General features: G+C 36.5%; 1 protein-coding gene across 1 annotated transcript; it reads right to left on the reverse strand.

The window, feature by feature from the left end:
• Positions 1–5281: 5281 nt before the first annotated feature.
• On the reverse strand, positions 5282–20431 carry LOC106919755 (solute carrier family 2, facilitated glucose transporter member 1-like). The gene is made up of 11 exons (XM_088009983.1): positions 20345–20431; positions 19939–20025; positions 11365–11562; positions 10294–10454; positions 9931–10171; positions 9406–9568; positions 8275–8462; positions 7768–7872; positions 7584–7682; positions 6634–6837; positions 5282–6041 (listed from the first exon to the last, which is right to left on the reverse strand). Exons 1-11 carry the CDS (start codon positions 20429–20431, stop codon positions 5715–5717), a joined length of 1860 nt encoding a protein of 619 aa, XP_087866109.1. The 3' UTR covers positions 5282–5714.
• Between the last annotated feature and the right edge of the window lie 328 nt (positions 20432–20759).

Consider the following 20759-nt stretch of genomic DNA (forward strand, 5'->3'; position numbering starts at 1 on the left):
AACTGCACTTTTTGCTTTTACTTTAGCAATATTATTAAATATCACTACTATTCTTACTTGAGTAAAATTTCAGAAAACTCCACCAACTGTGATTAAGTGCACTGAATGAAGAACAAGTTTTACCAAAGACTGTATGAGACACAGATGCACACAAAATATAAATAATTTCACAATATTCCTCAATACAAGATGTCAACTTTATTTAACAACAACATTTGTGGTATGTACAGGGCAAATGAAACAGTCAAGAGTGCATCAATGCTGTTGCACACAGAAAAAATAGAAAGCTACACATCATTTACTCATTCAGTAGCCACTAAAACGCAAAAGTAACACACATGGAGCTGTTACACATCAAATATTTCTCCAATCACAGCACTAAAGCCCAAAATGAATGCTGTTCTCAAACTCCTTTTATGTGGGGACAAAAATTCAGCATCATCAAGAATGAAAGAGCAATTCAAAAACAGAAGCAAAACACAATGAAAATCAGCTTTAACAAAGGTGAGGTAAGAAATCACAAAATGTAGACAAAAAAAACTCAATCACTTACAGCGCAACATCACAGTGAAGAACAAACGCATAAATGCAGCAGCCACACTTTATTCTTGAGTTAATGTGTTTGCCACTTTGCTGCTCTTTTTGCCAACATGTTAAAGAGAGAAACACAGCAGCCCAAACTAAGAATGTCATCTGATTGCCTGGCTGCAACCAAGTAATGAAACAAACACAAAAGGAAAATAAGACGATGACCAGCAGCAGTCATCAATCAGACCTTTAAAAATATACGTTTAAATCTGAACATAGAAATGTATTTAACCGAAGTGAGGAGCAGTGTATGAAATCTAGACAATGTGCACTCTATAACAAAATAGAACAATGCAACAGATCTATCAATGTTCTTTAAAATATACAGATTTACAAAATAATGAACGCTTATATTTTTCTCTGTACAGTGTGAAAGGGTTTGAGTTTGTACATCCAGTTGCTTGCTATAATTATCAGCAGTCTGCACTTTGGTCCTTTCTTTTATTTCTTTATTAAATCCTTTCAAATACTTTATTGCAACACCTGTCACATACCATGGCAGTGGTTTGCAAATTTCATTAGCAGTAGCATATCTTCACCATAAATTATACGCAAGATAAAGACAATAGTGAGTAATGGATAAAATAGATAAAACTTTAAGACAACTGTCCCAGTCGACAGAGAACGTACGAGAACTACAGTCATGCTAAGTTGTTTTCTCAACTCTGCATTTTTCATGTAATCCTTACCAGATTCATGAATTTGCATAATAGAATCGGATTGTTGGCAACAATATGTATATATTTTGGTTAGTTTATATTACAGATTGTTTTACAAACTTTAGGAAATGGTTGTACATTATTTTTAACAACTTGGACCTTAAAAAATGAATCATTGTTATATGTGCAACTGTACCAAACAGTATGGCTTAGTATTGGACTATGATGAATCTTTCAAAATCAGAAGCAGGGTTGGGGTTGATTAACCAAACTAAATAATTTCCCCCACTTTTTCCTTGACTTGAAAGTCTGATACTTAAATGTCAACCTTAAGACATGAGAAGCACCAATCTGGGAGGCACAAGTGGGAAAACAGAGGCTGCTCGTTCCACAGGTACCATTGTAGTGACTAAATAAAACAGCAGCTTCACTGAATGATAGGCAGAGGTAGTACTGCAGCATCACCTGGTAGAGGCTACTGCGCTACTACAGGAAGTTAGAAAAGCAAGAGCAGTCATTGCTTAAAAAGTTATGAATTTAATATGAGCATTTAGTTTGGTGTGTTGTCACTAGGCAGCTAAAACTTGTAGTGATTGTATTTGTAGCCAATTTGTTATTGAAGAAGATTATGTTTTAGTATTGCTAATTCAATCAATAGCCATCATAATAAAAATGGCTCCATCCATTAATGAGTCATATGCTGCCAAGTTTGAAACATTAACACAAACTTTGCTTTTGAAAAATTGGTAAAAAAAAAGGTAATAATATAAATGAAATATTTTAATAACATGTCCATATTCCCTTGTTATAAACATATTCCTCCATTTGCCTGCTTAGAATTTTCTGAGTTTGTGACATCACAAAAGGCAATAGCAACATGTGGAACAACAAGCATTTTGAATTTAGAAGTGAAATCCTTGTTAGGGTAAAAAAGGAGCAGTGTGCGAATATCCAAAGACAGAAGCAGCACCTCAACAGGAAACACTGAATATAACATTAATCTCGACTAGACACGAGTGCACGACAATCCTCCCTCAGTGCAAACACAACATCACCATCCACAATTACAGGAAAACACACCAATATCATGGACATATGTCCAATATTTCCAGTGAAAAAAATAATCCACTTAACAAGCCTTCTGACATCCATTCAAAATTAAATATCAGTTACAAAGTTGTGTCCTAAAGTTATACAAGTGGTTTAAATCTTAAATCTCTCTATAGATACTTTATCTCTTTATAGATACTTTACCTCTTCAAGTGTAAATTCTATCGGAAATATACAGAAATAACTAAATAAATGGTCTGCAAGGGTGAGAATAGAGTTCAAGTAGCAACAGCAATCCACACAATAACAGAGTAAAGAAAATATACTTTGTGTTACTCACATACACACATCACATGTCATACGGTATTAGATATACATTTCATAAATCTGTTGAGACTAAACAACGCAGACAAAGTGTCACAGCGCAGACAGGATCAGGACCCCACACATAAAGCTTAAAATACATTTTGACTTACAATAAATCTTTCTACTCTTCATAGTAGTTTAAATATATTTTAAATATAATTGTCTCTGAAAGCTGCTGTTAATTTCTTAATGGAGATTTGGATTTCATTGGTGAGCAGCAGCTGGTCCGAGAAAATGACTTAAGTATTTGCTGGCTATCCAGAAACTTTGTAACACGTTTAAAACTCTGTTAAGTGCGTTTGTGCTTTCAAAATAAAACTAACGGACACAAACGTAATTATGCCAAAGTTTAAGATCACTATATGTTGTTTTATTTATTTATTTTTTCTGTGTGTTGAGATATAAAACCTCGCTTTTTGGTTGTAATAGCAGGGTATGTCACATTTATATTAACGTTTACTCGATAATAAATTAGATTAGGTTTCATACAACAGTGCAGATTTTTCAGTTGAGATTGTTAAATTATGTGAAACATATAGAAAACAAGCATTGTTTGCCTGAAATATGCAGGTTATCATGAGAAGACATTAGCTAAAATTCTTGTGAAACAATAAAATTATTACTGAGCTGAGAAAAAAATGATTTCAGAGCTTTACATTCTCAGCTTTTAGACTTTTGAAGATTTTCTCTTTTAGGATCCTATTAGAAGGTCATGTTAGAAATCTGATATATTTTTTAAATGTGTTAACAGATGCAGTCTAGAAAAATAAAAATGCTAATCATAATTCGTACAACCAACCCCACATCCTTTGGACTGTAATAGACAACAGTCTGCCAATTATCTTTTCAACCAAAATATAAACTAATTGCTTGAAAACTCTCCCATTAGGCCTTTTCTTATTGTTATATTCAAATTTATATAATCTAATTAAAGCTCCATCTTAAAGAATACATATATATATACTATTTTAATTATAAAAAGTGCTCTAATGATTAAAAATGCGGTATGTATAATTTTAAATTGACATTCTTTTGTTTTGGTTATAAACAAAGTAATCCTCACAGATCTGTTTTCTTTGATTTTAAGCATTAGTCTCTTGCTTTGCAAAACAATAAGGTAATATCAGACATAATTATCTATTAAACCACTAACATTAGTTGCATGTTTCACTTAAAGCTATACTGCCAGGATTAATAGAGTATTAGCACTTCCCCATTAGTTGCCTCTATCTGCTAAGAGTTATTTTTCAATAATGATTGCACAGTTCATAGTCTTTATCTGTTCTACTAACAGCTTGCTTAGATATATGCTTGTTATTATTAATGCCAATGCAGATCATTAGCGCTGTGTTAGTTTGATGGAAAGAACGGTGATGCTCATTACTTCTACTACTTATAGTATGAATAGTGACTCTAAAGCTTGCCTGACTACACCTTAAAAAGTCTCTAATTTACAGTAAAATACAGGCAGAATTTTAACGTATAAATACAGATTCTACCATATTTATATGCTAAAATTCTGGCTACCACAGCAGAAGATATTTTACCATAAATTAGAGACTTTTTTTTACAGTGTACTAAAGTGTACAAACAAACACTGATCTAAAATTTCCCCTCAAGTAATTCAGTTACTCCTCAACTGAAAGCAATAAGTCCAAGACTTACTTTTCATCTTTTGAAGCCAGAAAAACAATTATGTTTCTTTATATGATCTAAAATAATTAATAAGAAAATAGATTCTTACACAATCCTATAAATAATCTTTCTTTCAGCAAATAAATATATCTCGTCTGTTACCCTATTGTTACATTACAAGTATGTGTCATACAATTTCTCTGTTGGAATAATTAAGAACAGCTGACAAACGACTAATTCTCATGGTTGCACATACAGCACCCACCACTTTTACTGGCACCTCTTGTAAAAATGTATGAAATGCCTAAAAATAACATTTTCCTTGTGGCATGATAATCTCACACTGAGAAACAATAAAAATCTAGCCTTTAATCAAAGCTCCTTAAATAAATGGAGGAAAATATCCATTTATTTAAGCATATTTAAGAACCCAGAATCCTCAGTTTCACAACTGAGGACTCTGGGTCAAATCTTCCTCTGTCATGTCATCTAAATTAAAGCAGATGGGTGTTGACTGACATGGGTGCCCATAACTGTGAAGGGTGTTGTATGTACTTATTTTTTAGGCCACATATATGAATCTTAATGAAGTTGTATTTGTGTTTGAACACATGTATATGTCTATGTGAAAGTTCTTTGAGGAAACTGTTATGTCTATTTTTTTGTCTTGGCTACGGTTACATTTTGGCAGCATTCAGTACTTAAATAGGCCGACAACATGTCAACACACATAATTAATAAAAAGAAGTGAATCATATGAGTCAGTAATTAAATCCCTACTAAATAATGAATGACTGTAGATGCTAACATTTTACAACAATGATGCATTTTAGTACCCTTAGCTGCTGTGAACTCTGCAGACTACATTATGAGGTTAGATGTGTTCATCAGGTGGTTATTCACTTTGGTAATGCAAACAATCCCAGTGAAAGGTAAAGCACACAATTTAGATATATTAGACCTGCAGTCTAATGGGGGAACAAGTAACTGGCCAAAGAACCTGTTAGGAGTTAAACCAAGGGGAAATACACATTAAGTCATCTGACACACAAATAATTTTGTTTAAATGTGGATCTTTGTTAATCATCTCAATTACTTCATATGACATGGAACTGACCTGTTTTTTATGTCTAAATCTGCACAACTCACCTTAAGTCACCCTGCATACAAACTGCATTAATGAACAAATTAGCTGCACATTTTTGACCCATGTTTAAGTTTCAAGTAACCAGATCTGAGTGTCATTGTGACTTGAGAGACACTGACCTTGACTCACCCTTTAAATGGATGCAGCTGATTTCAGGAATGTACCATAAAGTTGGAGAGAAAGATTGAAACTGATTCCTCTGTTTCAGCATGTTTGTATTCTGTGATTCTTCCGTTACTTGTAATTTCTCTCACCAATCTAAAACCTGTCTACACCTGCTCCCCTTGTGCGCCGGATTTATCTTTAAGAGGTGTGGTTTCGGTTGCCGGAGCGGCGGCTGCAGGAGCTGCAGCCGGTGCCTCCACCAGCGGGACCTTCTCTTTCTCAGGAGAAGAGGCTTGAAGCGTTATGGCGGTGCTGGAAGTGGCACCAGGATCCTCAGCGGAAGAGGCGGCAGGAGGCGGAGCGCCGCCAAATTCACGGGCGATCTCGTCAAATGTCTTTCCCTTCGTCTCTGGGACTTTGATAAATGTGAAGATGAAAAAGATGATGAGGAAGGCAGTGAAGATGAGGAACACCCAGGGTCCACACCACTCCTGTGGAGAGACAGGAGGGAAATCGGAATAACTGGACTACAAAAGCACAAAATCTTGCTAAGTCATTTTCACTAGCTTTGAGTGAAAATGTCTTTGTACACATGGAATTATTATTGCTGAAAGTAACTTTTCAGCAAGATATGGCAGCTTGTTTTCAGTAAATAATTCCTAAATATTAGTAAAAAATTGCTACTTCCACTGACAGGTTATTTGTCTTGTTATAAGTGAAAAAAATCTGCCAGTGAAACTAATACTTTTTAAAATCGATATTAAGGAATTATTTACTGCAAACACAAACAAAGCTCCTGTATCTTGTTCAAACATCCAACATAACTTGTAAGTTAATTTAGTCTTAAATTCAAGTGAGCTAAGAAATTCGCATTAGAAACGAGACAAAAAAATACTAAGATTTTGTGGTTTTGAATTGTGATTATCCTCCGCCCCCAAAAAAACAAACAAAAACAAAACAAAACAAAACTCATATAATGTTTTAAAGATTTTAGTGTTCAAAATCAAGTCAGAAACAGGAAAATGGAAACACTAGAAGTCTAAACTTAGCGTAGCCAATCAGGGCAGCATTCTCTATTCTTACCACTAGTTTAGGAAAGCTCATTCCAACAAGGAAATTGGCTGTCCAGTTGCAGCATCCTGCTACAGCCATGGCTGCAGGACGGGGCCCCTGGGAGAAAAGCTCAGCCACAATGAACCATGGAATGGGACCGGGGCCCAGCTCAAACATAGCCACAAAAAGCATGACAGCCAGGATCGCCACGTAGCTCATAGCTGTGATGTGCTTCTGCTCAGAAAGTGGGAAGAAAAAGGAAATGATCAGACAAAGACACACATGAGAGATTATTCACTGGCGGAAAAGTTGATTAGAAGCTAATGATAATGAGAGCATCTGCTGCAGAATGCACAACTCTAAATGTCTCTCATGACTCTTTGTGTTATTTCTCATTTCAGGAACCATGTTTAGTGTTCTGTCGATCTAAACCAAACACCATGACAAAAGATATTAAACTATGGCAGAAATTCATTATTTTATGAGCTGAAACTGCATCTAAAATATGTGAAAGTAAAAATGTAAAAAAGTCCATTCTAACTATCTACACTATAAAAACAAAATCACAAAAGCATTTTTTAGAGTCTAGTGCAAATATATTATTACATTTGAAATAAGACAAAACTAATTCACAAGTAACTTTTCAGCAAGACACACTAACATGTTTTAAGTCAGTAATTCTTTAATATCAATAAAGAGTACAAGTTCCACTGGCATATTGTTTCACATATAAGATGAGAAAAATTTCTTGTTATAAATGAAATAATCTGCCAGTGGAACCAGTGCTTTTTAATCAACACTAAGGAATTACTTACTTAAAACAAGCTTCTATATCTTGGTGAAGTTGCGTCTAAGTTTTGTCTTATTTTAAGTGTTCTAAGATATTTACACTGGAAACTATACCAAAAATACTTGGTAAAATTTTGTATTTTTGCTGTCTATGTATGTAAATATTTGATCATATCTGTGCATCCACCCACCAACAGGAGGGAGACTGTCATGACCAGGGCACTGACGGCCATTCCTCCCAATCCCAGGAGATGGAGAGTCCTTCGTCCTGCCTTTTCCACCAGAAAGAGCTGAAGGACAGAGAAGGAGACTGTGATCCTCTGTAGAATGGACCTAAATGCAGGCAGGAAATGGAGCGTTTGCTGAGTCACTTACAGAAACAACGGTGAAGATAGTGTTGACAATTCCGGCTCCTATTGTGGCATAGATGGGTTGCTTCACTCCAGCTGAGCTAAAGATCCCTGTGGAGTAGTAAAACACCTGAGAGATACGTATAGGAAAGGAAAAACAAGAAAATTGTGGTTAAAATGCAACTTATAAATTATAGAAACAGGCTTTTAATGTTGTTTTTTACTCATAAACCGTAATTTCTGACTGAAAACTAAAATAAAACCCATATCTTATTTAAAAACCGTCTTTATAAAAACGCTGAACTCACATTACGGGAACTTTTTCAGATGTTTTCCTACTCTGATTTATTCTTGATTTTCCCATGTTGTCCTATGATGTAATGTCACGTCTGCACTTGCTGTATTTACGGTTACAAAAACGGCAACTGTAATATTTTTTGGTTATAATGTCGATACTTAAACATGGAGTATAATAGAGCTGAGCTGTGTGTTTACAAAGTGTGAGCATGTGAGAATGTTTCTCAGCACTCACAGCATTGATTCCCGATAGCTGCTGGGAGAGCTGCAGCATGACGGCGATGAGGAGGGGCTGCCTGTAGGCCGCTGAGCGAAACAGCTCAGCGATGGTCACCTTCTTCTCCATCGCCATCTTGGCGCTCTCCTCCTTCATCTCCTGGAGGTCTTTGCTCACATCCTCCGTGCCACGTAGACGAACCAGAGCTGTCAACAGAATTATATAGCAGGATGAGTCACTTCTGATGGAGATGGACTGATTTTGAAAGAGAGAGTTATATAAAACAAGTTTTGACAGAAATTGAAGGAGAAGTTAACTTCTGAGTAGCAAAGTGTGTTTTAAAATGATGGGGGGGAAAAACAGCTTCCTGACTCGTCTAACCTCCTGTATTTTTAGCAGCTTTTCCGAAGCCTCCCTCCAACCTCTGATTGTTTCTGTTTTGAACAGATTCACAAAGCTCCACTACTTACTGCATTTTTGGCTCAGTTTTGTATGCTATCTGTTTCATTTCTGCTCCAGACTCTTTAAACTTGCTGCTCCAAATACAAGTAGACATAAACATCAAGTCCAGCCTGTGCAAGCAATCTGCAATAATAGTGGCAGATCCAGCTTTTTTCAAAGATGTACTACTTTTGACTTGGTTCCCTCAGAAGAGCTCTTACAGCTCTGAAATGACTCTTCATTCATCAGGTCCCAGTTATTCTCTCTTCAGCCACAAGCACACCAGTGGCAGAAAATCACTGCATCTGCAGCTGTGGTTAAACCTTCATTCAGCAGCTGGATTCAAAGAAAGAAAGGCAATTTGATGATTCACAGTTCTTATTTCAAACAGTAGATGGCACTGCAGATAAAATCTACCTATATTTAACAGCAGGTTGCAGAAAAAATTTAAATGTGAACAGTGGATCCCCAACAATGTGAAGTGATAAAAGTTAAATACACAATTGTAGAATATTTTCCAAGTTGTCCAAGAAGTTGCAATTTCAGATCTGCTTTCAGATTGTCACAGCTTTGCGAGAACAGATTCTCACAAAGCTGTGAGTTTGCCCCTCTGCCTTTCTGAATGACTTTCCTCTTGTTCAACAGCGACAGGTCCTCCATTAATACTGCATGTAGGACCAGTAAAAGCAATAATCTATTAGCATCTACCTTTGCGTGCTTGTTCCTCTTGCTTAAGGTTGATCAGAAGGAAGCGGGGACTCTCAGGACAAAAGGGAAGCAAGATGCACTGCAGCACAGCAGGGGCCACGGTGAGGGCCAGCAGCAGGGGCCACAGCTTGTCAGAACCCAACAGAACCTCCAGGCCAAAGATCTAAAAGGAAAAGACACACCAGAAGAACTAATTTGATTCTATCAGGTTAAGCTGAATGCAACCCATTTCACACGATTCATGGCTGTGTATTTTCTTGAAAGATTATTTATTTATGTCACTAAGTTGTTGAATAACCTACCAAAAGCCATTATTGATTGTTCTTTAAGTAAATTTAAAATACATTTGATTTTGCATCTGCTCTGGTTCATTTCATCATTGCTTTTGATATTTGTTGCTGCACTGTATAATTGTGTTTTTACGGTATTTATATATGGGCTTTAATCTAATTATTTTAAAAATAAATAGAGGAAAGTCATTAATTATAAGAACTTGAGTATTTGGAAGTGAGTAAAGTTTCAAACCTGAGCAATCAGGATGCCCACTACCACACCGAGCTGATGCAGAGTACCAAATGCTCCACGAAGAGGTGTTGGTGACACCTCCCCCACGTACATGGGAGTCAGCCCGGTGAAGAGGCCGCAGAACAGGCCAATGACCAGACGACCCGCAATCACCATCTCATAGGAGGAGCAGATGGTGGAGAACCCCATGAGGAGGCCTCCGATCACAGCCAGGATGTTCACCAGGAACATGGAGCGCCGTCTGCGGAGAGGAAGAGTAAAGAAACACTAAATGGACAAAAACATGAACTAGTGGTACAGAAAATAATTTCTGGCTGAGGATTCCCAAATCTATAAATGCTGACATGAAATTTTATCTCCTACCTGCCAAATCTATTGGCCATGACGCCCACACTGAAGGAGCCCACCATGCCGCCCACACTGAAGATGGCAACAGCGACGCTCCAGACGATGGTACAAACCCCTGAACTGATGGGCTCGTTGTAACGCTGCATCCAGGTTTGGTTGAAGAACGACCGTAGTTTCTAAATAAAAAGTAGATTTGTGGGTTAAGACAGATAAAAGATGAGTACTTCTCTCTTCTTCTCGATTTAGTGGTTAAATGTGTTTACATCATGAATATTTCACAATTACAACATTTTCAGCTGGAAGTTTCAAGAGAGAAACTTTAGGTCTTAAATATAAAAACTTTACTGAATCTATTTTGGCTTGCACGACACGACTAAGCCATAAAGTGTGATCTCCGTGACAGGATATCTGGTATAATAACTATGAAAAAGCTAACAAAAAAAACCTGACACCATAATTAAAACTCTTAGGGTAAAAGTTCAAAGGATAAAACTCCCAGTTTAAGTGCACTTCATACTGATTTATTTCCTGCAAAATAAAAGCACAAGACCTGAGAATTATGACTCTTTCTCCATCTATTACCAGAACTGTTAATCATTGGTGTTTGCTTCCTCTACAAAAACACCAAGTAGATCAGTCAATTAATACGTTTTGATAAACAGCCTTTAGGTTGTGACCCTTTTTTGTTTTATGTTCTGGTAAACGTGATCTCAGCAGGAGACGTACACACTTACGTCTTTTATTACTACAGAGCAGAACAGGCAGTAGCTACACTGTTAGTTAGCATCTAACTGGCCTGAAGATTTAAATGTTTAGATCCATTTCACTTTTGAGGTGGGTGACCATCTTTTGTTTACAGCATTTTGTGAAGCAGTAGAAAGATAATTACAGTAAAATCAAGGGCAAAGTGCACCTATCTTTCTACAAAGATTAAAAAAATGATAATTAAACTGACAATATTTACTTAATAGTATTTGTTTTCTTTTGGCAGTGAGAAAATGTATTGCTCTGATCTGCTTTCTTTTTCATCTGAATATGCAAAACAGCAAGATTTCTGTTAGTATCTTGGTAGTAAACTTCACCAACCTCTTCCGGAGCATTGATGACTCCTGTGTTGTAACCAAACTGCAGAGAGCCGATGACAGCCGTGCCCAGCGAGAACAACAGATAACCCGTTACTTGCTTTCCCTGAGGGTCAGAGTGATGGAAAGAACGGGAGTAAGAAGGATAATTGAGGTTGATGGGGTTGATGCAAAGATAAAAGATAAATATGAAATCTGAGATCTTAATGGCATTGCAAAATACGGAGCTAGGTTGGATGCAATAAACTGGGATGCTGGGGGCAAACAGGTCAGTGATTCAGCAACATAGCAGTGAACTCACACTCTAGAGCTCGGCTTCCCCACATCTACTTGCTAATGCATACAAGATCTTCCACAAAATACAAATAAAATGCAAAATAAGTCAAATTACAAAAACAAATGTTTATTTTTTCTTCTACAGCCTTGCAAAAAAGATGAAGATGATCAAGCTAATTCAGTGTCTCTGTGATCCACAGCATTCATGACTCAGTTTGTCTCTTTCCTGAACATAATTGGATAAATTCAGATGACATTTGTTTCCACGGTCATTTGCCTGTAATTGTGTCACAGCCTTTAATATTATTGATTTATCTGCATAATTGAAGAAAACCACATCAACAGTAATGACAACAAGATGTTTGAATGCTTATTGGGCTTCGGCAGAGCTCTAAAGAATTTATTCCATCCTATTTTGCTTCTTTTTTTTATTTTTACCTCTGCATGTTGGAACATTTAATATACAAAGAAAATACAATACTACATTAACACAAATAATAATACAAATAATACTTCCATATCAATAAATAAACAGGAACCAGTGTATTGAAGATAAATCATGAACATTTCCAAAAGCTGTAAAGTCAAAAACAAGTAATAAAAAGATGGAATGTATTCCAGTGCAACTGAGGTTTGATTTTCAAGACACATTTTAAGTATTTAAATTTTTAGTTAAAACTGAAAAGCTTGTAAGTTTTGTGACCTTTTGGATGTAGCTAATCTTACAGGTAATTTATTCTCCACATAACAGAATAGAAAATGTATTATTTCCACATCTATAATTTTGAACAATCAATTCATGATTAGACCTTAATAAACAATGCAAAAATAAAAAAAAGAATATTAAAATCAATTTTCAGTTAAATCCAAGGGGAACATTTAGTTTAAAATCAAATTGTTAAATGTTGTTATTTTAATTAACTTTAAATGGACTCACATTACATCATGAGGTTGAAGTCCAGGGATAAACACCCTTCTTGGGGTCAAGTACACATTCCTGACAAAAGCAAAAGCCATTCTGTTATCCAGCCCATGAATGGTTTATTAAACGACTCTTAACATACACCATTAATAAATAATGCACCTCATGTGATTTAGTGGCTGGGCCAGACTGAACGATGTTTCAGCAAAAAGTCTGTAGCTGAGAGACGGAGAATGCTGACAGGGAGGAACTGGCTGCTGCTATATGAGACGACAGAGATGTGGGTCGACCTCAGGTGACTCTCTGCCTCTGCTTCAGCAATATCAGAATAAGGTCAAACAATATTAGCAGAGTGAATACACTGCAGTTGTTTTAGGTAAAGGGTGTTGGCCAAACTGAATCAGTTTGGGGAGGAAAGAACAGAGGCGTTGATGAAAACCTCAATATATAGTCAGTCGGGTTGGATTTCTTTTAGGTCCAATCTAAACTAATCAGGTAGCAGCTAAACAAAAAGCACTAGTCGATTGGTTGGGATTTGATGATGTGGTGTTAGCTAGTAGAACCGTTAGCAATTCATAATTTGAAGCAATAAATGCGTGTCAGCAGGATATTGAACTTGGGGCTACTTGAAGGGCCCTGACCTTTCATGACTTCAGGGGGATGTTTTTGTACAAGTTCCATTGGAACACAAAATCTCTCTTCCCCCTTTGAGTTTGCTTGGAGGGAGAAATGACAGTAAGTTTCAGACAGAAGCTGCAGCAGAAGAAAACGACTGCTGAAGACCAGGAGGATTGTCTGAGAGCTGTGAACCCCAGGCTTGAAGGCATGTGGATATTAAAAATGCACTTTGCTATTGGTGAGAGTCTGACCTCTGACCTTATAGTGAGGCTGAGATTGCAGTTTGATGTGAGTGAACAAAACCCTGAGATGAAAGTATAATATTCAATACTTCTACAAAACATACGCAGTGGAAATTCTGTGCAAATCCATAGCCTGAAAGAATTCCTTTATTTAATTTAGACTGAAAAACAAAATTGTTTTCCCTAAATTACTTTTATTAATGGGTGAAACTTTCATTTATTTTTTTAGGTTTAAATTCATTTTTGTTTTAGTTTTGCTGAAAACATTGCTTTCATTTTCATATTTATCATACACATCACAATATCTACCATCATTTTAAAACAACCTGCTGACCTGATATTCAAAACATTTTAAAAAAACAATTTAATTCAACTAAATTACTAACATAAAATGTACGATCATCATTATTGGTCATTTAGATAATGTTTTCCTCCAAAAACATTTGAACAGTCTGCTACAGAAGGAAGCAGATTTCTCAACATTGTTTGTCTAATTTTTAGAAAAGAGACGTTAATTGACTTTATGAGCAGTACAATGTCATTTTATATATTCATACAGTTGCAATAAGCCATTGATTAATTATTTATGGTGACTGAATGTTTGTGTGAATAGAAACATGGATGTCTAGTGGGAGACTTCCATACAGTAATTATACATGTCAAATGCTACACTTAGCCAGGGTCTCTATCACCCCCATGATTAAAAACATTTTGTAGATTTAGCTGCCTTTATTTAAAGGTATCTGACACGAACAAATCTCAACTATCCAACTTTAGAAAAGCCAGTGTCTTAGCATGGCTCGCAAGAGGTCGTCTGGCAGTCAAAGTAGCAGAATTTTTTGTTTCAATACACTCCATTTCGCTCAGGTATGATCACATATCCATGAATTCAAAAGAATAGTTTATGCAATTTACTGTCTTTGTTGGTTTGTCTCACAACAAGTGAGGTACAAACTTCTGGCCAATAACAGCAATTTCTTCATTTTATCCGTCTGCGTTGTTAAATTTGTTCTGTACACAAATCGATTTTTCTTACTTAGCATGTGTATTTAACATGATTAAAGCAACTATGGTTTGTAACCTGGAATAAGCCCATAACACAAGAGTTTTGGACGTCTTGGGTAACAGAAAACCTACTGCAAGAAAGTCTAAAAATTGAAGGTGAATTTTTCTCTTTTGTAGAAAAAAAAAGATTGATGGTATTTTGATTACAATCCCTCAACATTGACTGCTTCAAGGCACATTGGTCATGTGATAAAGGGACCAGACTCCAGGATAATTAATAAATCTGCTGTCCTCATAAATATCTTTCATGTTCTCTCCTGGAAATCACGTTTTCGAGCATTTATACTTTGCAGGGAAAATATTTTCCAGATTCTTTTTTGATCCCAAGTTAAATAAAATATATTAATTTTTTGTCTGTGTTTTTACTTTTAACATTTTCAACTCTTTCCTCTTCTTGTTTGTTTGTTTGGTAGAAAGTTCCCTGGGGAATTACGAGACATTTCAAAGTGATCAATACTCCTTTCCTCACAAAGAAAGCTTTGGGTGTGTCCACTGCAGATAGATGGCTCATCGGCATCTAAATAAGACGACTTTTATTCAGTTCTTCTCCTGTTTGATTGAATTATATATTTCAGTCAGTAAGCATCTGCAAATTTGCAGTAGAAAAATTATAATATCTGGATGTCTATCATTGTTTCAATTAATTTGACCTTACAGGTCATTTTAACCCTTTTTCACTACAAATAAGACAAATAGATCCTATGCAACCGATGCTTGTGTGTTGTAGAAAGTTGACCATAATAAAAAAATGACACATTTGTTGTTTCCAATTGTTTCTAATTAGTGGTATCTACAACACAAAGTGCATATGCAGAATTACCTAAAAATATACAGTTAGCCACAATTCTGAAAATAATTACTTTGTTGGTATCAAAACCACCATTAGCGGTTAGTTAGTGGCTGTTTGAAAGAGTTTGCAAAACTTGTATTTTTGTTGAAAATAATCATTTCCTAACAGGGAAGATTTTAACTCACTCAATAAACACATAAATGGAAGACAGGATAAAAAATAAATAAGTTCTGCACCATAAATAAAAACAGTCTAATATTTGTTGCTGCATATCTTTACAAAACCTTTAAAAAATACAATTGCATTGACTTTGTTTTGGCCAGAAATGAATTTTCCACATTATTACTTAGCCATCCTTTGGCAAAGAAACCAATCATTCATCATCTGTCTGAAATCCTGAACATCACTGTGTATTTAATGAGCAGGTGCAGTAAGGAAAGAGCCGCTAGCACAGTAGGAAACACATAAAACTTAATCCAGTGACAACTCCACCCGCTCAGAATGAGGAGGATCTCGGTCTTCATTCTCTCTATTTCTTCTTGATTGACTGCATTTATGTCAGTTTTTTTGTCATGTAACAGTGACTCAGTAAGATTTACAAGTCACATGACTGCACTCAAATATCTCTAACAAAAATCAATAGGAAATCTGAAGGTCAAATGTCCAAATTACTGCTCCTTTGCTATTTTTTTTTATTCTTCATCTAAAATGTTTCACACAAATTTCAGGGTTTGAATAGTTTATTTTCTTTTTTTCTTTTCTTTTCTTTATTTTCTGTAAAACTCAGTTGAAATTCAACCATTTTGTGCTCACTGGAAATAAAAATATATTCCCACTTGGTTCAAACTGCCAACAGGAAAAAGAAATAAAAACTTGAGAATCTTTAATGCTTCTTTTATAATCAGTAACTTTCAGCAGCAGCTCCCTGTTGCAGCAGGGAGATTAGCTGAACAGACATTGCGTTACTACGGAAACCATGTTATCACACATCTTGTCTTGCAGTCCTAACATACAGATCAACGAGTCATCTAAATTTATTCAGATTTAACTACAACAGATTAAAATGACACTAGCTGCCCTCAAACCCATGAATCAAAAACTATTTAAACCAGCTAACTGCCCTTTGATAAATTAAATCTGTGTTTGTCATTAGTTTCCCAACCTTCCCCCTAACACATTCTTGCCCGAAGCTGGAAACTGCCGCTTTATTGACGCAGAATAATTGATGTCTAGCTGCAACTGGGCAATATGCACACAGGTCTCATAAAATAAAACCATGTAAGACTCCTGAAACGACAGAGCAGCTCTACCTGACGGCTTCGGTGCGAGAACACGTACACACACAAAATGAACAAGGTGAGATGCATTAAATCCAGAAATCAGGGACCTCACTCCCATTAAGCAAGTCATAAGGAAGTACAAAAAGAAGGCTGATGCTGATGATCTTACTGCCACACCAATAAAACACAAGTACAACTAAAAATTTACAGCTGTTTGTTTTACTTAATGAAAATGCTGCAGGTGGCGCCTCCCTTTAAGTCTGGTTTATCCAAGAAAGAAAAAAGGCACAAAACTACAAAATGTGTTCTAAATAAGAACACACAGACTATTAATCAGCCATCAGCCATCAGTTATTGTTACATCAATAACATTTTCTTTGTTACTTTTGGTATTAAAACAGCGCTTTCCCCATATTCAGTTTCTAAACTTCTGTGTGCCTTCAAACATTAACAAGCTTAAATGTTTGTTCCAGCTTATTTACATTGTCCATTAGTCATCTGTCCCTGAAAGCAGCCCCACACCCCTCCCAACCCTGTTCTCTGACACACACCTTCTGGTAACATTTGGTTTGTAATGCCAGATATTGAGCAGCATGTCAACGCATTGACACGTTTTCTCAAGGACAGGCAAGTTGCATGTTATACTGTTAAAATCACAAAAGCAAACCACTTTACATGAGATAATACATCAACAAAAAAATCACCAATTGGACAACAATGCTAGTATATATGAGGGTTATGTTTTCTGTGATTAGAAATAATGGAACCAGCATCAGACAAGTAAATAAATAGGATGTGGAATATAGAAATTTACAATCAGAAGCAGATCAAGAGCAGCATGGATGCTACGAAGATGCAAGATGAAAAAAATAATTCTATTATTTCAACTCCTATCCATCCATCTATTTTCTTTACACCCTTGTCCCTTGGTGGGGTCGGTTGGCTGGTGCCTATCTCCAGGTAACGTTCCGGGCGAGAGGTGGGGTACACCCTGGACAGGTCGCCAGTCTATCGCAGGGTAACACAGACACACACAGGACAAACAACCATGCACACACACACTCACACCTAGGGGCAATTTGGAGAGGCCAATTAACATGACAGTCATGTTTTTGTTTTTGGACTGTGGGAGGAAACCGGAGTACCCGGAGAAAACCCACAAATGCACAGGGAAAACATGCAAACTCCATGCAGAAAGACCGGGGCCGGGAATCGAACCCAGAACCTTCTTGCTTCTACCAACTGCACATCTGTGCAGCCCCTATTTCAACTCCTAATAAATCAATTTTATTTAGATGTAGATGATTGTGATTTAGAAGTATTGTTCCTTTGTGTATCAAAATAAATGCTTTCAATGTGAAGTGCACTTTTTTCATAGAAAACCATACAGAGAATCTTTTTAGCAGTAAAAAAGTGTGAATAAAACCTTTTTAGAGCAGCTAAATAAACTAAGCTTTTTCATATTTTCTAATATTACAATTGGTTGATCAAAAATAGTGCAAAACAGTAAAGCAAAAAAAAAAAAAAAAAAAAAAAAAATATATATATATATATATATATATATATATATATATATATATATATATATATATATATATATATATATATATATATATATATATATATATATATATTTGTTTTGCAAAATAAACTTTACTTTGATACCCCTAAAATAAAATTCAGTGCAACTATATGGTGGCATGCTGGTGACATAGCAAATATTGAGATGTCAGATGAATCTAAAATCCAAAGCTGAACATTTTGACCTACATGTTAATTGCTATTTGTGCCAGAAAGGTAAAACTGCACATAGTCCGAAACACATCTTTCCCCACTTTGAAACATGGCTGCATCATGCTGTGGGCCTCAGCAGGGCCAGGGAAGCTCATAAGAGTTATAGAGAAGATGGATGGATTGAAATACAGAAACATATTGCAGTCCTGGAAGATAACCTGCTAGAGGTCGGATTCTATGTCTGAGGAACGGTCAAGTCAAAGTCCAGACCTAAATCAAATTGATACTGTGACTTGATCTGTTGCAAAATTTGAAAAATTGTGTTTAGGGATGAATAAAATTCAATGCAATTTAGCTGGTAAAGAAGAATGGCGCAAAATGGACATACAGCTGTAAAGTAGCAAAAAGGTAGTTCTACAAAATATTGCACTGCATGCCACACTTCACTTTTATTATTATGTATGTGTTACAGTATGCTACTTATATCAGCCACAGTTTGCATGTAGTTTGTTTGTTTTTGTGATTTATTTCAAGTAATTTTGGAGCCTTATTCATAGAGAACACTATAGTCTGTTTTCTAGCTTGTATTGCATATTTGAGCTACTGAATCTGGCTTTCTCTATTCCCCATGTGTCCTCTGCATAAATCCCAAAGGATAGATCTGATTAAGTCATGCTGATGCTGAATTCACATGTGCATGCAGAAACACACGCACAAAGTCAAAAGTGAGGGAAAAAAAGATCCTGTAGTTATCTGTGATTAACAAGAAGTTAAATATTTCAAAGATAAAGTGGGTGTGGTATGTTAGCAGTGATCTCAAAACTCAATCTGTTTTATTCGTTGTATGACAACTTATAGAAGCAAGAATATTTCACAAAAATCATCGGTAAAATTTATCAACAAAATCAGGCTTTCACATTAATGGATATCCACTCATAGACTATTATTTCATGGAAACATGCCTGATATTCCACTCACACAACATCCACAGTATGTGCAGTAATGAGTGACTCATGGAAGCATTATGGCTTACATTACCACCCACACAGCTCTGCTTAGAGACCGAACTTATTTAGAAAGACATGCATTACTAAAATATGACATCAACGAGCTATTTGAGTTTAACTCAGTTTTGTTTTATATACATTTATATTGCATTATAATAATCAAGGGCCTGATACCCTTCATTTAAATAAGGATCACATAACAAATTTAAAAAATCACTTGCCTGGCCTTCCATCTTCCCAAAGATGCTATAGATGTTCTCACGGTTGTCAAGGGTGATTTCTAAGATTTGGAATCTGCAGGATGCAGAGAGGAGGAGCAGGAAGAGAGGGAGGGAGAGTCAGCTGGTGCTTCTGCCTTACTGCCAGCTGCAAAACATGGAAAACCTCGTTAGTCTCTGTCCGTGGTACCAATCCTGGTACCAAAAACATCTCCGCCTTCTTCTCCCTTAAAAAAAAAAAAAAACAACCGTTATAAATCCTTGTAAAGTCTTATAAGAAAGGTAGGCTTTAGGTAAAGAAACAGATGGTTGATATTAACGTCTACTTCTGCAGTCAAATAGAGGCTAAGCATGAGAGTTTTCCCCAGCTGAGGCTTTCCAAGATCCCAAATATTATCCCAGACTGCTCAGTCAGAGGAGACTCACCTGTCGTGACTGCTGGAAAGCCTCTACGGGCTGCAGCAGGTCTCTTTTTGGTAGCACTGCCTCACACAATTCGTCCCTTGCAGGGGGCTGCGAGGAACAAGGCACGTAACCACACGCTATGATTTCTCCCGTTTCAGCTCGGCCTATGAGAGGCGGCAACGCCAGCGTGTCGTGATGTAGTCCCGCCCCTCTTTTTGCGTGAAAAAATCATGACTCCAACGCAGCATCACCGCATCCTGTGAGGCCTCCGCGTCCAATCATGGCTGAAGCCCTTACTCGGTTAGTTGGTCACAATAGGCGCATGCGCATCCCGTGGGGGGATGGGGTGTGTCACAGTGGGTCGTGAGGATGTATTTGTATACCCCCACTCTCTCTGTTTCTCTCTCTCTCTCTCACACACACACACATTCTCTCTCTCCGGTGTCCTCCATGATGCTTCCAGAAGTTGACCTTGGCGCTGCTGCTGATGCAACTCGGCCCGTTTATGGGACATCTTGCCATGTGATGCAGCTCAGAGGATGCTTCAGCGATAAAATGATTCCTTAAAGCATTTTGGTTTATGATTACTGTTTTTTAAATTGAAATAGAAATTTAGTTACTACATTTAGTTACTAAAATCAAGCCAAGTTAGGCTTGTGAAGCATATCCCGATTACACATTTTTAGTCAGTATTTAAAAACAAAATCACCCTATACTGTCCCTTTAGAAAAAGTAAGTCATCATCTTAGCATTTTTAACAAAAGATGCAATAATCAGTTGAAAATGTGGGCTACCTTCCTAAACTTATTTCTTGCCTCATATTTTTATTCTTCGACTGTTTG

Source organism: Poecilia mexicana, unplaced genomic scaffold (assembly GCF_051168715.1).
Source record: "Poecilia mexicana isolate PSO_F unplaced genomic scaffold, ASM5116871v1 scaffold_11, whole genome shotgun sequence".
NCBI classification, from domain to species: domain Eukaryota; kingdom Metazoa; phylum Chordata; class Actinopteri; order Cyprinodontiformes; family Poeciliidae; genus Poecilia; species Poecilia mexicana.